Raw genomic sequence first — 22,767 nt, forward strand, 5'->3', positions numbered from 1 at the left:
ATAAGTTAGCTAGATCAAAATAAGAACATTTATTAAAGATGGTTACAAAGTACTCACCTCAAACTCTTCACATCAATTAAGAGCCCAAATTTGTTCCTTTGTAGGATATTGGTCCACATTGATTGATACAAGGCAGTCTTTTCTTACACAAATATTTTTCCCCCTAAAAATAAAGTTCAACATTTAGAATTAAGGCCGATGCTGCTTACAAGGTTGTAAAAGCTGAGAATGCCTATGATATTCACAAGAAAGTAAAGGAAATGAACAATGTGGGTATTAGAGGCTCAAGTGTCCTAAAAGTTAAAGTACACTCCTAAACAATGAAACATCACAACTGCCTCACCCCTTCCATGTGCCCTTCTGCAGTTTTTTCTGCACCTCCATTCCTTTTTCCCCCCCTCCCCCTTCTCATTTTTCATCCAATTACTTTTTATATGGAAAATTTATTTTTTTTAAAATGCATAATTTTAATCAAACCATACTCCTTATAGTACCAATATTAATTTTCTAACCATTTCCCCAAAATAATCAAAGTCATTTGCATTAGAAATGTATGCACATACACTTCAGGAGCATGTATATGAGGTTAGCTGTTCAAATCTCATGAATAAAATAAATTTAAACCCAGATTAATCGACTGAATATTAGATTATGTATTAAAAAAAGTTTATATTGGAGACGTGTTAAGATTGAAAGTTAAACACACCGGATTAAAAGAGAACAAAAGAGAAGGAAAAGCATGAGAGGATCAATGATCAAAGTGATAAATAGAAGAGGGGGGTTTTTAAAAGGTTATTTAATCCAAGGGAATGATGCATATGATGATCAAGTCAAAAAGGTGAATTTGGGATTGGACTAAACAACCGTTTTCTGTTTTTTTAAAAAGCAAAACAGAGGCAGTAATTATTTTGTCTGTATTTTTTTGAATCTAAGAGTTTGCTTTTCACAAATTCCCAAGCATGTACTTTGAATTGATCCATATGGTGTTTTAACTGGATCCAATTCCAAGCTTTCCCCTCCTCATACTTACCTTATCTTTATCTTTTACGGTTTTACCTTTTCATTTAATTAATATTATTTGCATTACAAAAAAATCATACCTGGGAGCTTATGTGAATATATTAAGTCCTATGTTCACACTCAAACAATTAATCAGATCCCTCTTTCCTTATTTCTTATTTAATAAATAATCAGATCCCTAAGTATTCCCATATCCATTTTTCATGTTCTTTTAAGAATCCGATGCAAAAATTGAAACTTTCCTTTGAACGTGGGACCCAATGTCCTCCTTGATTTGCCCCTAGGGCCTTATTTTTCAAACCCTGGGACACACTTTTCTACTATTCACATAAAGATTCATGGCAAAATTTATTCTTTATCAGGAAAATAAAATATATAAAAATAGTACGACAAAATGGGTATGATCCCATTTTCATGAACGAATGTTGAACTTTGCTACTCATATATTTTTTAAGAAACTAATAATTTCCATGAAGGATAGATTGAAAGCAAAACATTCATATAAAAAATCCAATAATATCACCAATAGTAAGAACAAAATAATACTCTTGGACTGTCCTATAAATATGGAGTAGTATATATGCCCCTATTCTTTTACCATAACTGTTGGGGAAAATGTGGCAATCTAAAGATGAGGTTGACAAAACAAAGCCAAGGAGAGCCAATCATCTTCAGAGTCTTGAGTGAAAAAATGAAACCTCTTCATCAATAAATTGAATTGAAAGTGATGTTTCATTATGCAAGGGGCAGGAATGCAGGATTTAGCCATGTGGTCACCATGGGAAGGGAAATATGATATGGTTTGTATAAAATTTAGAAGATAAAATGTATGATATTTATATAATCTTAGGACATTAAAATTTTGAGAGTCACGGATGCCCCCTCCCATCTGCTAATCTGTGTCCTCCTAGTCACCTAAATTGATGATTTGATCATATGCTCCAAATTACACGGACAAAGGACAACAAAATCTCCCATCAACACATCACAACTTTGTTTCCCACTTGCTTCCTTTGCATAGTTAACCAACAATGTCATTTTTAGTACTCATGCGATTCTATCTATAAGGTACTTTTAATATGTTTTATCAGAATGAAATAAAGTTTTACCACCAAGTGTGGAGTTGTTATAGCTTAATTAGAATTGAAACCCTGAGAATGTGGCAGTGCTAAATCTTGGTGATAGAAATTTCACATTTCTTGATCCGGAGTAGTCTGAAATACAATAAAGTACTCTTAGCTTGAAAGAGGCAAGCATCAAAATACAGAGGGCTTATGTGGAAAAAAAAAACAAAGAGTAAAGAAAAGTCTTAGAAACTCTCTTAGCATGTTTCATCCACGTATAAATGAAGATTAAAAATTTTTGGTCGAATGCATATTCACTGAACTTTGAATATTGAATCCAATGCGCTATATTATGAAAACAAAACATAGTTGAAGTGGAGGAAATATAATCAGAAAGAGTACTTTGAAATGGAAGAGGATCATAATTAGGAATGTTCAAAGTTCACTTTAAACAGTATTAAGTGGGCATTGTTGATTAGTGCACATCCCCATGAGACGCGTGAGGCTTCAGAGCATCATAGTATGTGTACATAATTACATGTTTAATGTCTTTTTATTATTATTATTTAGTATATTAATAATTAATAACATTAATTATACATACAGGTGGAGTCTTGAATACTTCAACTTTCCATCCCTTCTCACCCTTTTAATCCAGCTTTCCCAAAAGTAATGTTTAATTTCTAAGCTTTGCTCTCACGTTGATTGCCACAATTTTCTTTTTCTTTTTTACATTTGATCAACTGATTTTACGAACTACCCTAGTAATTATACTGTATCATCAACTATATTTCCCCATCCCTTATTATAAGATCTTTTTAATTGAATTATGCGGTTTAGAAAATTAGTTAAAACAATTAATATGCAGGAAATACAATTTTTTTTCAAATATACCCCTATATATAAATGGGTAAATGTGAGAGAGTAATAGTGAAATAAATGAAAAAAATATTAAATACATTAAATTAGGGATAAAATAGATAATAATGCATTAAATACTTAGACAAACTCAAAGAGGATCTCATAAAAAGAGACAAATTCATTCAAAAAATTAGATCTTATAATAAGGGACAGAGGAGTACATATAATTTACGGCAAAAGCCAATACTTTAATCTTGTTTATGATACATTTAGCACCCATTCTTCTTTATAGTGTATTAGCCATCTTAAAAATTAAGTGTTGAGTATAACTAAAAAATAACATCAGAGTGTTGGATATATTAGGAAAACAGGATCATAGTGTTCGATAAACACTCTAAATAAAATTAGGGTGTTGGATGCATTTTTGCCCAATACTTTGTAAACTGTTTTTACCTTCATCTTAGCCTTCCAACTATAATGCCCGATTAAGACTTAATCTTAATTTTATGTCAATAAACATTGGTTCAATTCTCGTTGGCATAATAACTAAAGGAGTGCTTGACAACCTCCAAACTATAATTTCAGAAGCACTTTTCTGCGAAACGAGACAAACTCTTCCACATATTTATTTCGTAAACTGTAAAAACACTTCTGAAACCATGGTTTGGTTTCTATCCAAACACCCCCTTTTACCCTCTTATGATAAGCTTCTTAAAATCCAACTCACACAAACCTTTTATTGCGAACAAATTTAATCTCAACTCAAATGTCAATTATAGCCATAAATTAAAAAATAGCACACGTTCTCAAACATGATATGCGCGCATGAATTAAATGAAGACACCTTTAATTAGATGAAAATAATACATACAAAGTTGCAGGAGAGGTAAAGGGGAAGTGGTCCAAAAGAAGTGAGAAAACTGAACCTATGGAGCCCCTCACTGTCAAATCTCATATCCATATTTTGCCTTCAATTATTGTAACCTTCTTCCTCACTCCACAAACCCCCCCCCAAAAAAAAAGCAAAACAAAAGGAAAAACACTATTACTTTCGCTCAATGGCCCAAACTAAATAATAAGTAATATATATTGCTTCTCATTAATTAATAATTCTTTGAAAGAATGAAAATTAAGAACTCTGAAAAAAAAATGAGGTACTGCTTACAATTGAAATTATAAAATTTATAATTTAAAAGCATAATCTGTAATTATTTTGTTTCAATTTTTAATAAGGTCTTCAATTATCATTCTTCCTCTGATTCTTTTGATAACTAATTAAATTTATGGTTATTAGTAATTGTGACATGTACTTTAAAGGATAAGGATGTATCATTATATTGTGCACGGCAGTTGATCTGATATATTTCCCTAGCCATTATACACGCAAATAAAATAAACAGCATTCTTTGTGGTTTGAAACAGTAAACCCTGTCTTTGTTAAAAAATAAAAAACAAAGAAAAGAAACAGTAAACCTTGTCAATTGTGAGAGAGAGAGAGAGAGAGATATATATATATATATAATTATTCATATGGTATTAACTCTATAAAAAAAATCAGAAAGGAAATGTCCTGTTTGATCTTCAAATCAGACATGAGTTTTAAAAATCTATTTAAAAAAACAAAAAAACAGGTATGGATACGGCCAAGCGTCGGCTCAGCCAAGTCGGCTCGGCTTATCTGCCCAGGCAATCCCTATTGCTGCCAACTTGGCGCGTGCTTTCCCTCACTGACAGGCAGTGTCCCTACTTATTGAATTCAAATTCACTTCCAGAGCCGCTTTCGCGAACTTCGAACCAAAATCCCGGCTCATATTTCTTGTCATCTTCCTTCCCTTTCTTCCCCACTCTTCCCATTTCTTCCTCCTTTCTCCATCCTCACCCTCAAAAACTAAGCTTTCTCTCTGCTTTCGCCCAACAATCTAGCCCACCTTCGAGCCCCCATTTTGCGGTTTTCCCGTTAATTCCGTCTGTGTCTTATTCAAAAGAAGGTAAAAGCTTCTTGTGTTCGCCAAAGAATCGTAAATCCCGGCTTCAAATCCATCGCCATTTTGCATTTCAACCACTGATCTCATCTGGGTCTTCTTCCGAATCCTCCATTAATACATACGCCTCCACCTTCTCTCATCATGTCCCTCCAAAACCCACCGTTCAAAGACCTCCCAGACGCATCCCCAAAACCAGACAAGAAAAGCTTCGTCACTTCTCTAATGGAAGCAGCCACACTCCGTACACCTTCCTTCAAAGAAGACACCTACTTCGTTTCCCACTTGAAATCCTCCGAGAAGAAAGCCCTTCAAGAGCTCAAAAACAAGCTCGCAGCCTCCGAAGTTTCGGATTCGTCTATGTGGGGTATCCCCCTGCTCGGCGGCGACGACAGAGCTGACGTAATACTGTTGAAATTTCTTCGAGCGAGAGACTTCAGGGTGGGAGATTCGCTCAACATGCTCCTGAAATGCCTGGCTTGGAGGAAGGAGTTCGGAGCAGACGACGTTGTTGAGGAGGACTTGGGGTTCAAAGAGCTCGAAGGGGTTGTCGCCTACATGCAGGCGTATGATAAAGAAGGACACCCTGTTTGCTACAATGCATACGGAATTTTCAGAGACAGAGAAATGTACGAAAGGATTTTCGGTGACGAGGAGAAGCTGAAGAAATTCTTGAGATGGAGGGTTCAGGTTCTTGAAAGAGGAATCAAGCTTCTTCATTTCAAGCCAGGCGGGGTTAATTCTCTGATTCAGGTCACAGATTTGAAAGACATGCCCAGAGGGAACTCAGAGCAGCTTCCAATCATATTCTCTCTCTGTTCCAAGACAATTATCCAGAAATGGTGGCTCGTAAGGTAACCTTCATTAATTCCTTCCTGCTCGATTTTTATTTGTTTTTTCCGATGAAACTAAAACCTGAGAGATTGTTTGATGAATGATGATGGGGTGTTTCAGATTTTCATTAATGTGCCCTGGTACTTCAGCATGCTGTATTCGATGTTCAGTCCATTTCTGACCCAAAGAACGAAGAGCAAATTTGTGATCTCCAAGGAGGGAAATGCTGCAGAGACACTCTACAAGTTAGATCAGAGATTCCCTTTTGTTTCCTTTTCAGTGAATGGCTTGTCGTTTTTCTCTTCTTTTTCTTCTGGATGGGCTGTTTTGTACATATCAACTTGTTCAGATATCAGCATGATTTCATTTTTTGGAGCATTGCACAAAACTGTCTGGTTTAATTTTGTCCTCTTCCGTAATAAATTCATGTTTAGTTTGATTCAAATAAGATTCTCACATGTCTACTTAACCTTGTTCTGGTTTGGGTGTTTAGATTGATGTTTTGGTTTGCACGTACAGATTCATAAGGCCTGAGGATATTCCCGTTCAGTATGGAGGACTGAGTCGGCCAAGTGATTTGCAGAATGGTCCTCCTAAGCCTGCTTCCGAGTTCACTGTTAAAGGAGGAGAGAAGGTGAACATTCAAATCGAAGGAATTGAGGTAATAGTTATAATTAAAAAATTGGCTTTTAGATTTTAGTCTGTCTTAGCTTTTGATCATCAAATCAGAAGGAATTAAATTTAAAAAATGGACAAAACTTAGGTCCAGTTAATTAGGTCAAGTTGGTCCAGTTAACCAATTAGCTTCTGCCACATATATTAATTGGACACATCATCATTTAACATCGATTAACCTCGTTAGTGAGGATCGACTGATCGCGCGAGGAGGCGGTGAAATTGCCTCAAAGTCGATCTTAGACCAAGCAAATGCAGTCGTTTGTTTCATATCTATAAATGTCCAAAGTCGAATGGCTAACCTAGTCAAGAGAGGGATGGACGGTGAAATAGCAGAAGGTGAAGTGAGAGGTAGAGAGATGCCAACCAGGAAAAGAGGGATTGTTGAACTTGATGGAGGGAGAAGATACAAGGGTTTATGGCACCGCCGGTTTGTATCTCAAGGAACCATTGACCTGCCTTAATTTCCTTAACTTTTTAGAAGGCGGCTGCGCTAGCGGCGGCTTCAGTTAGAAGAAAGCACACAGATTGGTGTTAGAGTTGATGCGCTTTGGGCCGCTCTCCACCATCACCGCGTGCCTCGATGGCGCTAGAGTTGACTTTGAGGGTTAGATAGGAAGTGGAAGCAATATCTATTCTACAACTCAATGCTAGCTTCTCCGATGGGAGAGGATCTAACATTCAGCATGAAGACAAGTGGCCTGATGAATGATGATTGATGAAGCCTCACCCCTCCTGGTCCTAGCTAATATTCCCTTCAATCTGAAGGAGTTATGGTGTTAAATATAAATTAATTAGTTAGTCCCTTCTATATCGACATGGTCTTTGTGTTGAAGATGTTAATTTAGAAGCTTCTTAGGTTGTTGTGTGAGAATTTGTTGCGTTGAATTTGTGAGCGTATAGAGATTGAGTGGAAATTAATTAAGATTTGAGGATGAAAATGAGGGGAAAGGTGGAGGCGGGCGGAGGGACAGCATTGGCATATAAGGAGAAGCCATTAACGGTGTTAAGTGATGATGTGTCCACTTAATATATGTGGCAGGAGCTAATTGGTTAACTGGACCAACTTGATCTAATTAACTGGACCTAAGTTTTGTCCTTAAAAAATCAAAAAACTAATTAACTAATTAGTTTCTAAGGAAATATTGAATAGGGAAAAGACGTCAGATACAAACACGGAAAGAGAATGACGATAGATATAAAATGAAAATAACTCTGGCGTCTCTGATAACAAAAAAAAATAAAAAGAAAACCTTGGATAATGATCATCGTATAAATAAATTTAATCAAAATCTTGTTCTTTCCTTTTTGCTTTTTATGGCACTCATCAAGGTCAGAAATCTGCGTTTTTTGTTTTCTTTCTTCATCTTTATTGCCTGTTAATTAATTTGCCAACTAATAAAGTGCAACTAGCTTTTATTTTTCCAAAACTAACTTAGCTGAGCATCGTTCAACTTTTGGATTGATGCGGCTTAAACCTTAATTGTGGTTTTGTCCTATGAATCATCTGTAGTTAATAAACATAATTTTGTTATGTTTGATGCTCAAAATAGCATTCTCCGTCATATCTTCTTTTCTTCTTCTGTTAGACCCTGCAAAGAATTTGAATTTGCTTAACATTCATAAAACACCAACACGAGACACACGAAATCACATTCAAACACCTTTTGGTTTGGTATATGTTCATATCATGTTAATGCATGAAACATCAACATGCGTTGCTCCGACACGACACAGAGGCACTGGTTGGTAATGAAATAATGGAATGTGATTAGGTTGGAGCAACAATAACGTGGGACATAGTGGTGGGAGGGTGGGACATAGAGTACAGTGCTGAGTTTGTGCCAAGTGCACAAGGAAGTTACAGCATCGCAGTGGAGAAGACAAGGAAGGTCGGAGCCTCCGAGGAAGCCATCCATGACTCTTTCACTACAAAAGAAGCAGGCAACCTGGTCCTCTCTCTCGATAACTTTGCTTCCAGAAAGAAAAAAGTCGCTGCTTATCGCTACTTTGTCCGAAAATGCAGCAACAACATCAACAGCAACAACCACCTCTGATCTGACATCCATTCATACCTAAACAAAACCCATGAAAATCGCTCCCTGCTTAATACTTTAGTTATTATAGTTAAGTGAGGTTAACCTGTAATGCTTTCTTTGTTGCTTAATTTTCTGAACTGGGTGAGAGGTAAAAGCTCTTAGCTTTGTTTGTTCAAGTACTTTTGGTGTAATTGGTACTAGGCAGTGGTTATGGTATAATGTTTCTATAATGTACAAGATGAACAAGAAGAGTGGGATTAATGTATGACTTGGTATAGAAGGAAAGCAATTAGTTTTGCTCACATCATATGTAATGCAACTGTTTGTCTGTCTTTTTCCCTGTCTTCGTCACCCATTGATGCACACTACCTTGTCTCTCCGCGCCAAACATTCTCGCCAAAAAATTAAAAAAAATTGATTTCCTGAATATATGGCGACAAGTTTATTCAAGAATTTTACAAGTTTGAACTCATTCTTTTCATAATGAAGTTTATTTGGGATTATATAACATGATTTGAGCAATATTTTTGGATAGAAAAGTTGTAAGGCATGTTTAGAATGATTTATAAATAATTTTTAAATTATAATTTATAAAATATAAAATAAGTATTCTTACATAAAATGTTTTATAAGTGTTCAAGTTATTTAAGAAAACAAGAGAATGATATCACGGTGATTTGAAGAATTCAATCCTCTCGTTTTTGTTTTTTCAATGTCAAGATCGTCAGTCCTCTTAAGATAGCAATGCATTCAAATTCAATTCCCCCCCCCCCCCTATTTTGACAAATTTAGGTAGCAATCTAGTGAGACATTATTGTGTCGGACTGGGAATTCATTGAAAAAAAAAAAGGCTGACACAAGTCAATATATCGTAAATTATTGCTTTAATAATAACTTATTAGATGATAAATATGGATACCAGCCCATTTTATTAACATCTGTAAAGTGGGAAAAATCAACCACATCACTTGCTGGATATGAATATCATTCAATATGATCTTCATGAGTTTTAAATGGCTAGGCCTTGGAATTTTGTATGATAGAAAATTATGGATAATAGAACAAAACATAACAAGTCAAATTAATATTATGGATGATGATTAATATAACTCATACAGCACAATGGAAAGATGAGTGTGGGACATAATACAAATAAATGAGATGTGAAAAAATGAGTTAGTTGGAGAGGAAAGGTGAGTGGTTAAGAAAAGTGAAAGGAGATGATGGGGTGATTGAATAACAGATTTAGATGGATATTTGAAGAGAAGGTTGCTTTGGTTTTTGATGCTATTATGAACTCCTTCACTGGTCTGGTCCTCACTGGTAACGTGTTCCTTCAGCTATTTACTTGCCTTCTCTTTAATTCACTTCTTGTTTTGGACACTGAAAGTGACTCCCAAATATGAATTGTGAGATTCACTCCTCACAACTTAGCATGGCTTGGATTATATATCTTCTTCATATTTACTTTTAGCTTGTTTAGAATTTAGATACTTATAATCATGTTTTACATAATTCAAAATAAAATTTTTCTTACATATTTATCTCATGTTCCTAGTCAGAAATACTAAAAGAAGAGTAATCTCATATTTGCAATTGAAAAAGAAATTGTGAACATTGGTTTTTTTTTTTACATTATTTTCACAAATGTTTTCAAGGCAAAAAATGATTCTTGTTAGAGATAATACTCCTCTAGTCCTATTTATAAGGTACTTCTAACATGTTTCACACAGATTAAGGAAAACCTTAAACTGCATTAACTCTCCATTAAAATATAGCAACTTTCTAACTTTATCCCTATTTAATATATACTCCTTTTAAAAAAGAAAACTATTTATACTATAATAAATAAAAAATAAAATAGTACATTCACACTGAAAAATTAACAAGTGAGTATCAACCAACCCAACATTAGCATTAATTAGAAACAGAAAAGGCTTCAAGTTCCGAAGTGGTGTTCACCGGAGAGGAACATGTTGAATGATAGGTCAAGGAAGCAGTGATTACTTGTGGGAGAGGGTGAAATAGAAAAATAGTTACAGTACCACTTATGTTATTTCTTTCTGAGGATGCAGATTGCAGGAGTAGGAGGAGTGTTGTACTGTTTTGACCACGTGAAAAATCATTACAAATTTCAATTAAATAATTGCAAATGCAGGATTCTGCAGTCTGCTTCTGCAATCTGCATCGATCCAAGTGAGCAGCTTCAGAAAACTTGCGTGTATGCAAAGGGACTTTAAATCCAGCTCCATTTTCTTCACTCTGCTCAACAACAAAAAAAAAAACAGAAGTCCATGTTTTCACACCAACAGCAACACATATGGCTCAGTTGTACGTTCGCTATATTATATGAAAAAAATTTCTTGTCAATAAAAAGTGGTTGGCTTACTAAGAAAGCACAAAACAATTCGTATTTTATAAGAATGTGAGTTAAATTGAATTTTATGGTTTATGGTTGTGAATTTGTTATGATTCTACAAAAAATCGTTGAATTTGAGATACAAAATGCTAAATTTTAGTTATGAATACCTCAATTTGAGTTGTTTATTTACACTAAAATAATTGTATTTGGTGGTTATAAATTCTTTCTTGTAAATAGCTGAATTTAGTTATAAATTATCAAATTTGGATTCTTAATTGTGGAATATGAATTGTTTATTCACTTATAAAATTTATGAGGATTGACAATTCCAATTTGGTGATTTAAAAAGAATAAAACAATGGTATCTTTTTCTTTTCACCTGTGAAATTTTGGTCTTTAGTAATGCAATGAACTTTTAGAATTTTTTCGGGCTGATTAATATTAATTATCTAGATTAAATGAAATTTTCCCATTTTTATTTTAATATTAACGTTTTATATTCAATTCACTTCAATTTTTTTATTAAGGAAAACAGATGTTTTATGGAGTTCATAATGAAATCAAATTAATAAAAAAAATTGCAAATTACAGTGAACGATCTGAGGCGAACCTAAAAGTCCGGGAAGTAATCTGGCAGCCATGCAATTCCGGCCGAATCACATACACATGTAACTAGGGGTGTGCATGAAGCCCAAATGCCCGCAGAGCCCGCCCGAGCTTGAAGAAAAATTGCCCAGCCCAGCCCGAAAAAAAAGAGCCCGAAAAAGAATGGGCATCTTTGGGCTGGGCATTTCATGGGCAGGGCTGGGCATCGGGCAGGACATGCTGCCCTGCCCATTTGGCCCTGCCCAGATTATATATATTATAATTTATAAAATAATATTAATATATTACATTTCTTTACCTAAAAAAAATTATCTCCCTCCTCTTTGCAATTTAACTTATTATTATTACATGTCTATTAGTTTTCTATTTTAGGGGATCTAATTCTTCTAAAGAAGCAGTAGTATCTTGTTTTTAACTTGTTCTTCGTGAGCTTTATTGTGCATATCCTATTGTTTGTTGTTGTTGTAGTGTTGGCTATTTATAAGTTAATCTTCCCCTCTATGTCATTAACAACTTTCTTTGTTAGAGAATGGAGTTCATACATTACATATTTGTATAAATAAACAATTTTGAATATTTATGCAAGATAGAAAACAAGATTGGGGCAGGAGCATGGAAAGAAAATTGGGGTTTAATTATCTGAATTATATGTTTTCTATTTAATTTATATTTAGTTATTTTGTATTAATTTTTTATGAACAAGTCATATGATAGAAAGAAGTCTTTTAGTTGTATGGACTGCTAACTGCATTGTATCGCATAATAAGTATTTACATATTAAAAGTCGTTATATTAAATTATTATGAGATTATAAGATTTTTTATTTTTCTTTTTACAATTATTTTCACCCCATTTTTATATGGTCTATGTTATTCCTGTTAGCCTATTGCTTCAGTTTTAATATCTTTTTGCAATCCTTTAGGTAGCATTTAATTTTTGCCACTTAAATGGATAATCAAGTTTCTATTACATCGCCATCCCTGGCTCCCAATGGAATATCTCAATGTGCTTCAACCCCTCTTCAATTTTTTCAGATGTTTTATTCTTTTCTCAACTTTCTGGAGATTAATGCAAACCGTTTGAATTTCAAGACTTTAATTACAATCTTGAGAGTTGTTTTGTTCTAAATAGATTATGAATATTATTTATTTGGATATTTTCTAAGACTTGTTTTGAATTATTTTTGGATAATTTTAATGTGTGAAAATATAAAATTATGAAATGTAATTTTCAGGTATGGATGAAAGTTTTTTTACATGTGATATCGGTAGGTCATCACCATTTGAGCAGCAAACTCGCCCTGCCCAGCCCGCCCATGCCCAGCCCAAAATGGTTAGGGCTTCTATGGGCAGGGTCGGGCAGCGGGCTGCAAAATGCAACCCGTTCATGTTTCGGGCTGGGCATCGGGCAGGGGTTCTGCCCTGCCCAGCCCTGCCCATGTGCACCCCTACATGTAACTCCTTTTCATATAAAGGGGCATATTACCCGTACTTAACCCATACTTTGTTCTATTCTTATTTATGCCCCAACAAAAATGAGCTTGGACGCTCATCTAAAGAGAGTGGGAGATAAGCCAATGTACAGTAACATAAGAATTTCATAAAATAATACGTGGACATGCATGTTTGTTGGCAAATGCAAGCGGTGTTTCATTGTTCCTTGCTCACGATCTGAAACACGACGCATCTGGAATTTAGTATTAATAGTAATGAATAATGAAACGTGTGAATGGGAACGTGTAAAAGAGCTAGGCCTGAAGAGTGTACACATCCACAAATGGCCATCAACAACGCGTACGTGCCTTGCATGCAAATTGGCCACTTGTCCCTAAGATTCCCATATTTGTTGCTATAAGCTAAGATAGGAACAGATCAAACACCATCTTAACAGATCGTACAGAGATGGCACAAGCAAGTGATCAAGCAATTAAGCCACATGAAGAGCTAAACTCACAGTTTTTTAAGCTTCTGAGTGGACATACCATACCTGCTGTTGGACTGGGTACTTGGAAATCTGGTTCCCAAGCTGTCAATTCTGTGTTCTCTGCCATTGTTGAGGTAATTGTCTTTACTATTCCTGTCTTTTTAGCAGTTCCATCGCTTCATGATCTTCTGTTTAAGAACATGTAGATCTTGGGGTACGAAACAGTACAGTATAACCAAACAAAGTTAACTTATTACATTCTTTTGTGACAATCACGTGGAATCTGATAGATGGCTCACTTGCAGGCTGGCTATAGGCACATCGACACTGCTTGGGAATATGGTGTTCAAGAAGATGTATCATTATATCATTTTGGCCTTTCTTCAACTGTTTCGAGATGGATTCTGATATACTAAAACTTTCTATTCAGATAATGAACTAATTTAAAAACAAACATTAGTTTTGTGTCTCTTCAATATCTCCCTGTACTACAGGTTGGACACGCACTTCAGTCTGCCATGCAAGCAGGAGTGAAAAGGAAGGATCTGTTTGTCACCTCCAAACTATGGTAATGTAATCTATTATTATTGATGGCATGTCCATTCATATCAGGTATAAAATTGGTTGGCCTAATCCAAATTTAGTTGGCCTAATAACGCCTTAAAAGTTTCTATATTAGCCCAAATCCGGACACTAATGAACCTATATAGTTATAGGACATAGGTAGTTATTGTATGGTTAAAAATATGAATTTGTTTGGAATTGGACAGTCGAATGAAACATTCATGTTATTGTGTGTGTGTGTGTGAAACCCAAACTATATGCAGGTGCGCTGATTTGACCCCTGAAAGAGTTCGACCTGCATTCACCAACACACTCCAAGAACTGCAACTTGACTACCTTGACCTTTACTTGGTAATATAATTTAACCTTCTCTTGTTGTTATGCTTTCTTCTTCTGCCTGATTATTATTACGCTAAGTATCAGTCTTTTTCTTTTTCCATGATAAGATCAGAAAGAGGGACCTTAATCAAGTTGATGTACAAAAATGCAGATTCATTGGCCATTTCGTCTGAAAGATGGAGCCAAAAGACCTCCCCGTGAGGGAGACGTGTTGGACTTTGACATGGAGGGGGTATGGAGAGAAATGGAGAAACTTGTGACGGATAAACTTGTTAGAGACATTGGAATCTGCAATTTCACTCTTAAAAAGCTTGGTAAACTTCTGGGTTTTGCTCAAATAATGCCTTCAGTTTGCCAGGTGATGATTCATACGTGCATTTATGTCATTGTGCAATAATACTGCTTTTTGTTTCATCGAACCATGGAGATTGATACGAATGCAAGCAATATATTTAGTTGAACGGTTTGATTTAGATGGAGATGCATCCTGGGTGGAGAAATGACAAGATGCTTGAAGCATGCAAGAGGAATGGAATCCATGTCACTGTAATTACTCAATCGTCCAGTGTCTTTTTTTTTTTTTTTTGCATTAGCTTTTAATGTTTCTGTAAAATATAATGTCAGTATTTGGAGCAGTAAAATTTTTGTGCAGGCTTACTCACCACTGGGGTCACAAGAAGGTGGCAGAGATCTGATCCATGATCCAACGGTGGATGGGATTGCCCAGAAGCTCAACAGGACTCCAGCCCAAGTGTTGGTGAGGTGGGCCATTCAGAGAGGGACAAGTGTCATCCCCAAATCAGCTCATCCTGAAAGAATCAAAGAAAATATTGATGTTTTTAATTGGGAAATTCCAGAGCATGACTTCATTGCTCTTAGCAGCATATCACATCAGGTATTAATACGATTCTTCTGAGATAGTCCTGTTGCTGGGGTTAATAGCTGTTGAGAATCAGATGGCACATATGTAATTATGTATCGATATATTTGAATAATGGGGCTATTGGTGGATGCAGAAACGAGTTCTAGATGGTGAAGAGCTGCTTGTGAACAAGAGTGAGGGGCCCTACAGGAGTGTTGCAGACATCTGGGACCATGAAGACTATTAGTGACTGCTTTTCCTATTTCCTTTTTCTCTTTTCTATGGTTGTTCTATATTGTTGCTTTTAAGGGACTAAAATGACTTCAGTTCAAAGTTGTAATGTTAGTGCGAGCCCTGTGTGCGTAGGGTGTAGACATTGAAAATCTGTCGAGTCTCTTTTGACTTTATAATTGAAGTGTTTATTGGTTTATAATTGAAGTGTTTCTTAAAAGCATCAACACCTTTAAAATCTTTTTATGCCAGAGGGTTCTTTCCTTTTAAGTTCACAGTTCTGCCCAGCTAGAATACCCAGATTTATCTGTAACACGAGTGCTTATTTGGCTGTGAAATAAGAAACTTACATTTTTGGTGTACGTCCGTCGCATGCTTTTAACTGTGAGAAAATGAAGTACCGGTCGAGAACACCAAGAAACCAAAATTATGGAAATATAAATACCGTCCTAATTATAAGACTTTGTTTGTAGACTACAAACAAAGTGGAGGTAGTAATTACGATATGAGAACACTTCTATAATGATATTAGTCTCAGGCGGAGTTCAAAGACCCGACTGTGATATCCAGTTATCTTATAAACATATCTCAGGCGTTCTTGCAAATATGCAAACCTGAAAATGAGACCACAAGCAAAATTTTGAGCTGAAATAAATGTTATTGATATTTGTATCGCATTCCTCCATTCAGAACAGGCAAAACAAACTATAGAGCTATATATATTTGACATAGGTCTGACAGCTGATGACAGGCATTATGGGTTTAATATTGTTGCTCTCATTTCTCTCTAGTAGTAAATGCAAACATTGTCCGCTGTTATGATGTATATATCTGTTTAACTCACTTTTTAACCCCTCTATTTCAACCTAATAATACAACTAGAGGCCCAACCTTTGGCTATTAATAACTTGCCAAAAGGTCTCTCTCTAATCCACTGAAACTGAGTTATTGGTCTTGAGGGGCTATTTATGGCTGAACTAGAGAACTTGAACACCCTCAAGAAACTCAGATGGATGCCTCCTGCTCACATCCCTGATGAGGCCAGTAAGTTTCGATATAGTGTTGGCTCTGGACAACCCTTTAAGAGCTACCCATTCATCCTTCGACGTTGAACTATCTACGCTTGTGGTGTCTTCATTTCTAGCAGATTCATAGTGATTCTTCCTTCGGCGCCTATTTTTCCCAGATTTGGTTGAGTCTGGTTGGTCTTTCAGAAACAAACATATGGCTGCACAATCATCAACCATGGCACCAGGAAATTTATACCTCCATGCCTGCACAGCTCTCTTCACTAACAATCTCGCTGCTCTAGACCGCCTTGGTGCTGAAGCAACTATTTCTATAACTTCATCATTTGTCAGTGCATCCCAAACCTGCCAAACAAACAAATTAAATTCAGCCCTGCTTGGAATTTGTCGAAAGCAGTTTCTGTTTAATTTGGAGGGTGTGTCAAATGGAGGTACTAAACGAGGATTGTAGGCCTCCATAGGGATCAAAATCTTCATATCAAGCTCATTTTTATCATAATTACTAAGGTTTATGCCATGTAAGCGATTACCTCATTTCTTGTTCCAAGGGAACTTTACTTCCATATGGGAAATATCGGAAGATCAGGTTTCAACCTTTTGAAGATTAGATTTTTCATTGCTTACCCCATCAGTAGCCAGAACCACAAATTCATCCTGCTTCGTTAATCTGCGATAGAAGACATCGGGAGCTGAGATCAGGCCATAATCTTTTAAGCAGAAGTCCCCAAAGGCTCTTGACATTGCCAGTCCAGGGCAGTCTTCTTCTGGCATCCACATTCTGTACACATCAGGCTCTTCTTCTTCAGCGAAAATTCTGCCTTCACAGCTACGGATTCTTTCAGCTTCACCTGAGTGACAATCAAGAAGGAAAGCTAGTCAGACCCATGTGCTTGTCAGAATCAGGGATTTGAGGACAATGTAAAGACTTGCTTGGAATATCTGGTTTCAAGTCAACAGTAAGTTGAACAGGAATGAGTTGATCTGTAGCTCCTCTCGTGCAAAGAACCGCACGAGAGTCACCCAAATTGCCAATTATCAGCTGGTCACCCTGAAATTTCAAAGGAGGAAAAGAAATCATGTAATGAAAGGTTATCTTATGAACCAGATGACAACATAAACGCACTGAAAGGAATTCGTCAAGAGGGTGTATTTCGGCCCCACAAATAAAATTCATATCTCGTCTAGGCCTCCAATGACATCAATATATATTCTCAAAGAGTTGTACTATTCATAACTTGTGAATACAAACCCAAAATGCTCATGTTGATGAGTATTGGTCAACCCATTGTAAGCAAAAACACATATGTATCAAAAAAAAAAAATCTCCTAGGGGTACCTGTTTGATTACAGTTACAGCAGTGCTACCGCTGTAAAAACTGTCGGTGTTAATGTCCTGAGCAATGGCTTGATCCATCTCGTTGAAGGATTTCAAGAAGGTGTTCTCCCATGAAGCAAGGGACAATGTTTGATGATTTCCACCTTCTGCAGCAGCATTTGCATCATTATACATGCATATCTTTTGCTTTGACATCTTGATTGCTGCAGAAAGCTTTGAGGGTAGATGTTTGCGTATATATCGAGCAACCACGTGCCCATAAGGACCGTGACCATCGAACACACCACAAAAGATCATATCTTTTTCTCCATTGAAGTCCTAGTAACATATCATATCGAACATTAATCAGTACAAAACACAGGAATAAGATAAATCCATGCCTCTCTTGAGAAAGTTGTCCCCATTAATATCATCAAAGCATCATATAAAACGTATAACAACTCATGCTATTCGCAAGGTATAAATAATACAACTCATTTCATATTTTCTGTGAAGAAAAACTCAAGCTGTAGGCTCGCTTGATTAATGGGTCCTACTTGTGCTATTAAATTATCAGTCACATACAAACGGATGTTGCTTCTAAGTTTTAGGGGCAATACAGCTTATGATCTTGCTGAAAAACATGATTAAGGAGCCATCAAAATTGACGAAATCACCAAAACACGTTAAAAGAATAAATGGTGTGAGAATCAATTGACCAGAAACACAAGCTTGGTATCATATAAAGAAATAATGGAAATCGTATCAAAATCAGAAGAATTTATATATACCTCCCAAACTGTCATTGCATCTTGATTGACCCCTTTTCTTCCCTGCTGGCTGTACATTGACACAAGCCTAGAGTGTCCTCTTAGCCTGACTCGCCCTTCACCTTCACTATATGTGGAAATGGAACTATGGTCCTCTCCATGCTCAAATTCTGTCTCATTCACCTCTTTTTCCATTGAATATGGACGAGGAACATTGTTACTACAACAATTCCCCATATCTAGAGCCAAAACAATGGTATTTCCCAGAAGTAAAAATCACAAGGAAAAAGGGGACCCCTCAGAATTCTAAGGAATAACCGGAATAATTTCCTAGAAAACCACAGAGAAAGTGAAGGAAAATATTAAATTTTAGAGGGCAGAGCAGGCTAAGATTGATTGAAAAGCAGGGAGGAAAATGGGATGGAAACAGAAACTACAGAAACGGGGGAGAAGAACAAATATGCATGCGAAGACAGAAGAAGGTGAAGGGACATTGAAGAGAAGAAGTAATCATAATGGAAAAAAAGATTAAATCGCTACTGGGATTTGAGAAAAAGATGAAGAACAGGGCTCTTCAATGAATCGCCGGCGGGCAATCCTTAATGCAATTCTCACAAAGGAAGAGCAAAAAGGAAATGCAAAGATTAACGAAGTCTAAGGGATTCTCAAAAAGTTTGTTGCGCTGAAAATCATGTGGGAGAAAACGACAGCAAGGCATTACTTCTCTGAATTCTGAATGACCGTAACGAACATATATAATTGATTTTCTGCCATTAATTAATAATCATACGGAAATTGCCAGATAAGGACCACAACGTACATGGAAAAGAAAATGGCATGGAAGGACCGTAAATTTGCAAAATATGAAGGAAAATCAATGTTTTATAATCATAAAAATTAAAAAAAAAAACAAAACAAAAATAACCTCATGCAGAAATATTTTTTTTCACAGTTCTCAAAACGTCAATTGTAAATCTCATGAATTTAATTATAAATCTTGAAGTTCTATTATGTATAAATGAAAAATTATTGAAGTTTTGTAAATATAAAAAACTGAATTAAACCCTCAATTTATTTGTAAAAACACTTCATAATTTATATTACATTTGCGGCCAATCTTTTAATAGTTTTGATATTCATAAAATCTTCACTATTTACAACGTATTTACACCTAGCATTGTAATAGTTACAGCTAAATTGATGAGATTTGGAGCCGAGTTTCCAAATTCACAACTAAATATATTATTATTAGTGTAAGGGTATTTTTATTTTATTTATTTGATTTATCACATATTCATAGTCACTAGCATCATTTTTTTAGGAGAAATTGGAGATAAATCCCTCATTAAAAATTTAATTGGCAAATAGAACATAAAGACTTTATGCAACTTTATTTTTATTGTATGTAGCTTATCTTTTTTTTGTGTGCAATTTATCTTTTGTTATGTGCAATAATCTTTCTTTGTACGATATACAACTCAATTTTCTTTTGTGTAAATAAAATTCTCTTATGTACAAGTCATCTTCCCTATATATAAACTAATTCGTTATATCAAAATAATGTTTGTGCAAACTATTTTCCCTTCATGCAACTTACTTTCTTTTATATGCAACTAATCTTTTCTTTTGTAATCAATCATTCTATGAACCATTTACCAATTAGATTTATAATGAGGGATTCATTTCCAATTTTCTCTTCTTTTTTTATGCTCCATATATGGCATTCTCCCTTAATCATAGTAATCCCAAGTTAATCATGGTATCCATCTTTGGTGTTTTTATATATACATAACCAGATCTTTTTTTTTTGGTTGTGTTTATATTTTGCGAGAGCTTTTGAAAATGACTAATGAGCAATTAAATTTGACTTCGTAATGAAAAATTAAGCCAACTCATATCAAGTATTAAATAACTCAAATATGAATAATTGTTATGAGTATTAAAAGTTTGAATGAAAGGTAAAACCTAAAGTAGTATCATATATAACATAAACAAAACCTTTGATATGATTAAATGTTATTTGTAATGAAATAGGGAATAATAGAAGAAAGATTTCTCCTTACTCTAAAAAATAGGTGATATGTTAAGTACTGGAGGAAGTCTCCCAATTCTCTCTTTTCCGCATATCTATTGTTTTTCAAGTTATGATCTTTTATAAGATATCTCAAATTCATTCTATTCATTTCAATTTGTTTTAATAAGATTTATATTTTTCGTTTGCTTTTGATTTCACATAAAAGATTATTAAACCTGTGATGATTTTGCAATGGAGTAAAATTAAACACACTTCTAATCAGTGTAGTGTTTAATTAAGCATTCTAATAATTATATATATACTCTTCTAGTTCTAAATATAAGACTCTTATATAATTAGAGTATTACATTTAGGACCAAAGGAGTTTATATATATTGCCAAAGGCAAAGGGATAGGGCAATGTTCTTGGGAAATGATCGTTTGGAAATGGGCGTTTGGCTAAGGATAGAAGAATAAACAGAAGATTGACCAACTTGCTATTTTGGGCTTCTAAATTTGACCAACTTGCTATTTTTTTAAAAAAAAATCTTAAATTTTAAATGCACCTCTATCTCAAAAATAAATTATAGCAATAAATGGAAATGGATGCATGCACTAAAATTAGTTTTGGGCCTGAAGATAAACATTCTTGTTCGGACCCTATTTATTCCATAATCACACCGGCAGCTTTGATTTGAATATGGTTGCTGATGTGAAAGTTTGGTTCATAATTCATATTCAAATATTTTTATAAGCGTTTTTAAAGCCTCCCTTAACGCTATCACCAATTTTGTCACCAATTAATTTTCTCCGTACATTCTCTTTCAATATGGTTATCATTATTACTCTCTTTCTCTCTCTCATTTACCTACTTATAAATAAGGTCATATTTCCAAAAAAAAAAATACATTTCCCATATATTTATTATTTTTAACTCGAGGAAGTAATATTTTAGCTTAAAAAAATTTAGGAGAATTCTGATTAAATTCAGTTGATATATCAAAATTCAAATGAAAGCCTACACTTTTAACAAATTTCTAATTAGGCTAATAGGATTTATTAGGAATTTTTAAGTGTTGTTAGAAGACTAAAATACCTTTCTATAATTTAATATAATATTATTTTGAAAAACTTAAACCATGAAAACTTGACATTATATAGTACTTATTTATACAAAATGTTTTACATAAAAAAAATTTGAAAAATACTAAGAGCAAAATTTTAACATCATTAAAATTTTATACTAATTCTGATATATTATAAGAAATCTATAGGAACAGAGACTTTTTTTTGGTAATGGAAATAGGACTTTTTAATTACTTGATTTTAACATCATTAAATTAATCATTTTTTGAAGGAAATTTTTTTTCTTATAGTTGAAAAATCAGAATCTTAATGTATTAGTATATTTCAGCATCAAATTTGTCATTTCTTAAATACTTTGTTATATTTGCTATGCATATAGATGTTCTCATCATGTTATATCTTATAATCTTATTGCTAAATTTCTTACTAATAATTAATATGAGTTTGTATTAAAAATGTAAATAACTTTTTCAACATTTTATGGGACGCATGGAGTAATATTAACTTCTTAATATAAATTTATACAAAAAAATATCATACATTTTACTCTTTTAACAGTATTTGGAGTAAGAAACCCGTGAAGTTGCCAGTTCATCTAGCGGCATTTCAAGAAAAATAATTTAGATCATAAATTGATTGCAAATTACCAATCTGCAGCTTTAAATGGGTATTTTTCCTAACTAAGAATTTGTTAAAAGTATAGACCTTGATTTAAATTTTGATATTTCAACGGGATTTAATTAGAATTCTCCCAAAAATTTATGCATGCAAACAACTCAATTAATAAGATTAGAAAGTTAACCTTGGTTTGCCGCGTATCTTTCACTAAACCCCATATTTTCATTAATTTAACTACTATCTCTTCAAATTAGTTAACTGGCTCTTATAATTAGAACTAGAAGTAGTATAATTAGTTTTGTTTTTAGAATGATCATTGATCAAGCAGCTCCCTATTCTCGAGGAGCCAAATAACGTTACGGTACACACATGGCGGTCCCCACAACTATGACATGGGGGGATAGTTGCACGATCGAAGCGTGCTGAGCGGCTGAGCCCTCTGAGTTGAAAGTGATTGGGCTTTTATCCGTTGGACCACTTCAGGGTCAATATAGCCTTCCGCAAAATCTCATTATCAGCCAGATATTGTCTATAACAATTTTTAGAGTTGTCAATATGGATAATCAAAAGAAAA

The 22,767-nt window shown here is 34.7% G+C and overlaps 2 protein-coding genes and 1 pseudogene across 2 annotated transcripts; 2 read left to right on the plus strand and 1 right to left on the minus strand.

The window, feature by feature from the left end:
- The first annotated feature begins 4,768 nt into the window (after positions 1–4,768).
- Positions 4,769–8,806, plus strand: LOC114742273 (patellin-6-like; annotated as a pseudogene).
- Positions 8,807–13,344: 4,538 nt separating this feature from the next.
- On the plus strand, positions 13,345–15,378 carry LOC114742288 (aldose reductase-like). Its single transcript, XM_028930559.1, has 8 exons — positions 13,345–13,500; positions 13,672–13,722; positions 13,861–13,934; positions 14,194–14,281; positions 14,421–14,627; positions 14,744–14,815; positions 14,922–15,164; positions 15,286–15,378. The coding sequence occupies exons 1-8, from the start codon at positions 13,345–13,347 to the stop codon at positions 15,376–15,378; spliced, it is 984 nt and encodes a 327-aa protein (XP_028786392.1).
- A 622-nt stretch (positions 15,379–16,000) lies between these two features.
- LOC114742304 (probable protein phosphatase 2C 65) lies at positions 16,001–19,115 on the minus strand. Its single transcript, XM_028930573.1, has 5 exons — positions 18,497–19,115; positions 17,727–18,044; positions 17,321–17,438; positions 17,015–17,238; positions 16,001–16,735 (listed from the first exon to the last, which is right to left on the minus strand). Exons 1-5 carry the CDS (start codon positions 18,710–18,712, stop codon positions 16,340–16,342), a joined length of 1,272 nt encoding a protein of 423 aa, XP_028786406.1. The 5' UTR covers positions 18,713–19,115; the 3' UTR covers positions 16,001–16,339.
- Positions 19,116–22,767: the final 3,652 nt, after the last annotated feature.

The sequence above is a fragment of the Neltuma alba genome, unplaced genomic scaffold (genome assembly GCF_004799145.2).
Source record: "Neltuma alba isolate B1F8T4 unplaced genomic scaffold, ASM479914v2 tig00003699_pilon, whole genome shotgun sequence".
Lineage (NCBI taxonomy): Eukaryota > Viridiplantae > Streptophyta > Magnoliopsida > Fabales > Fabaceae > Neltuma > Neltuma alba.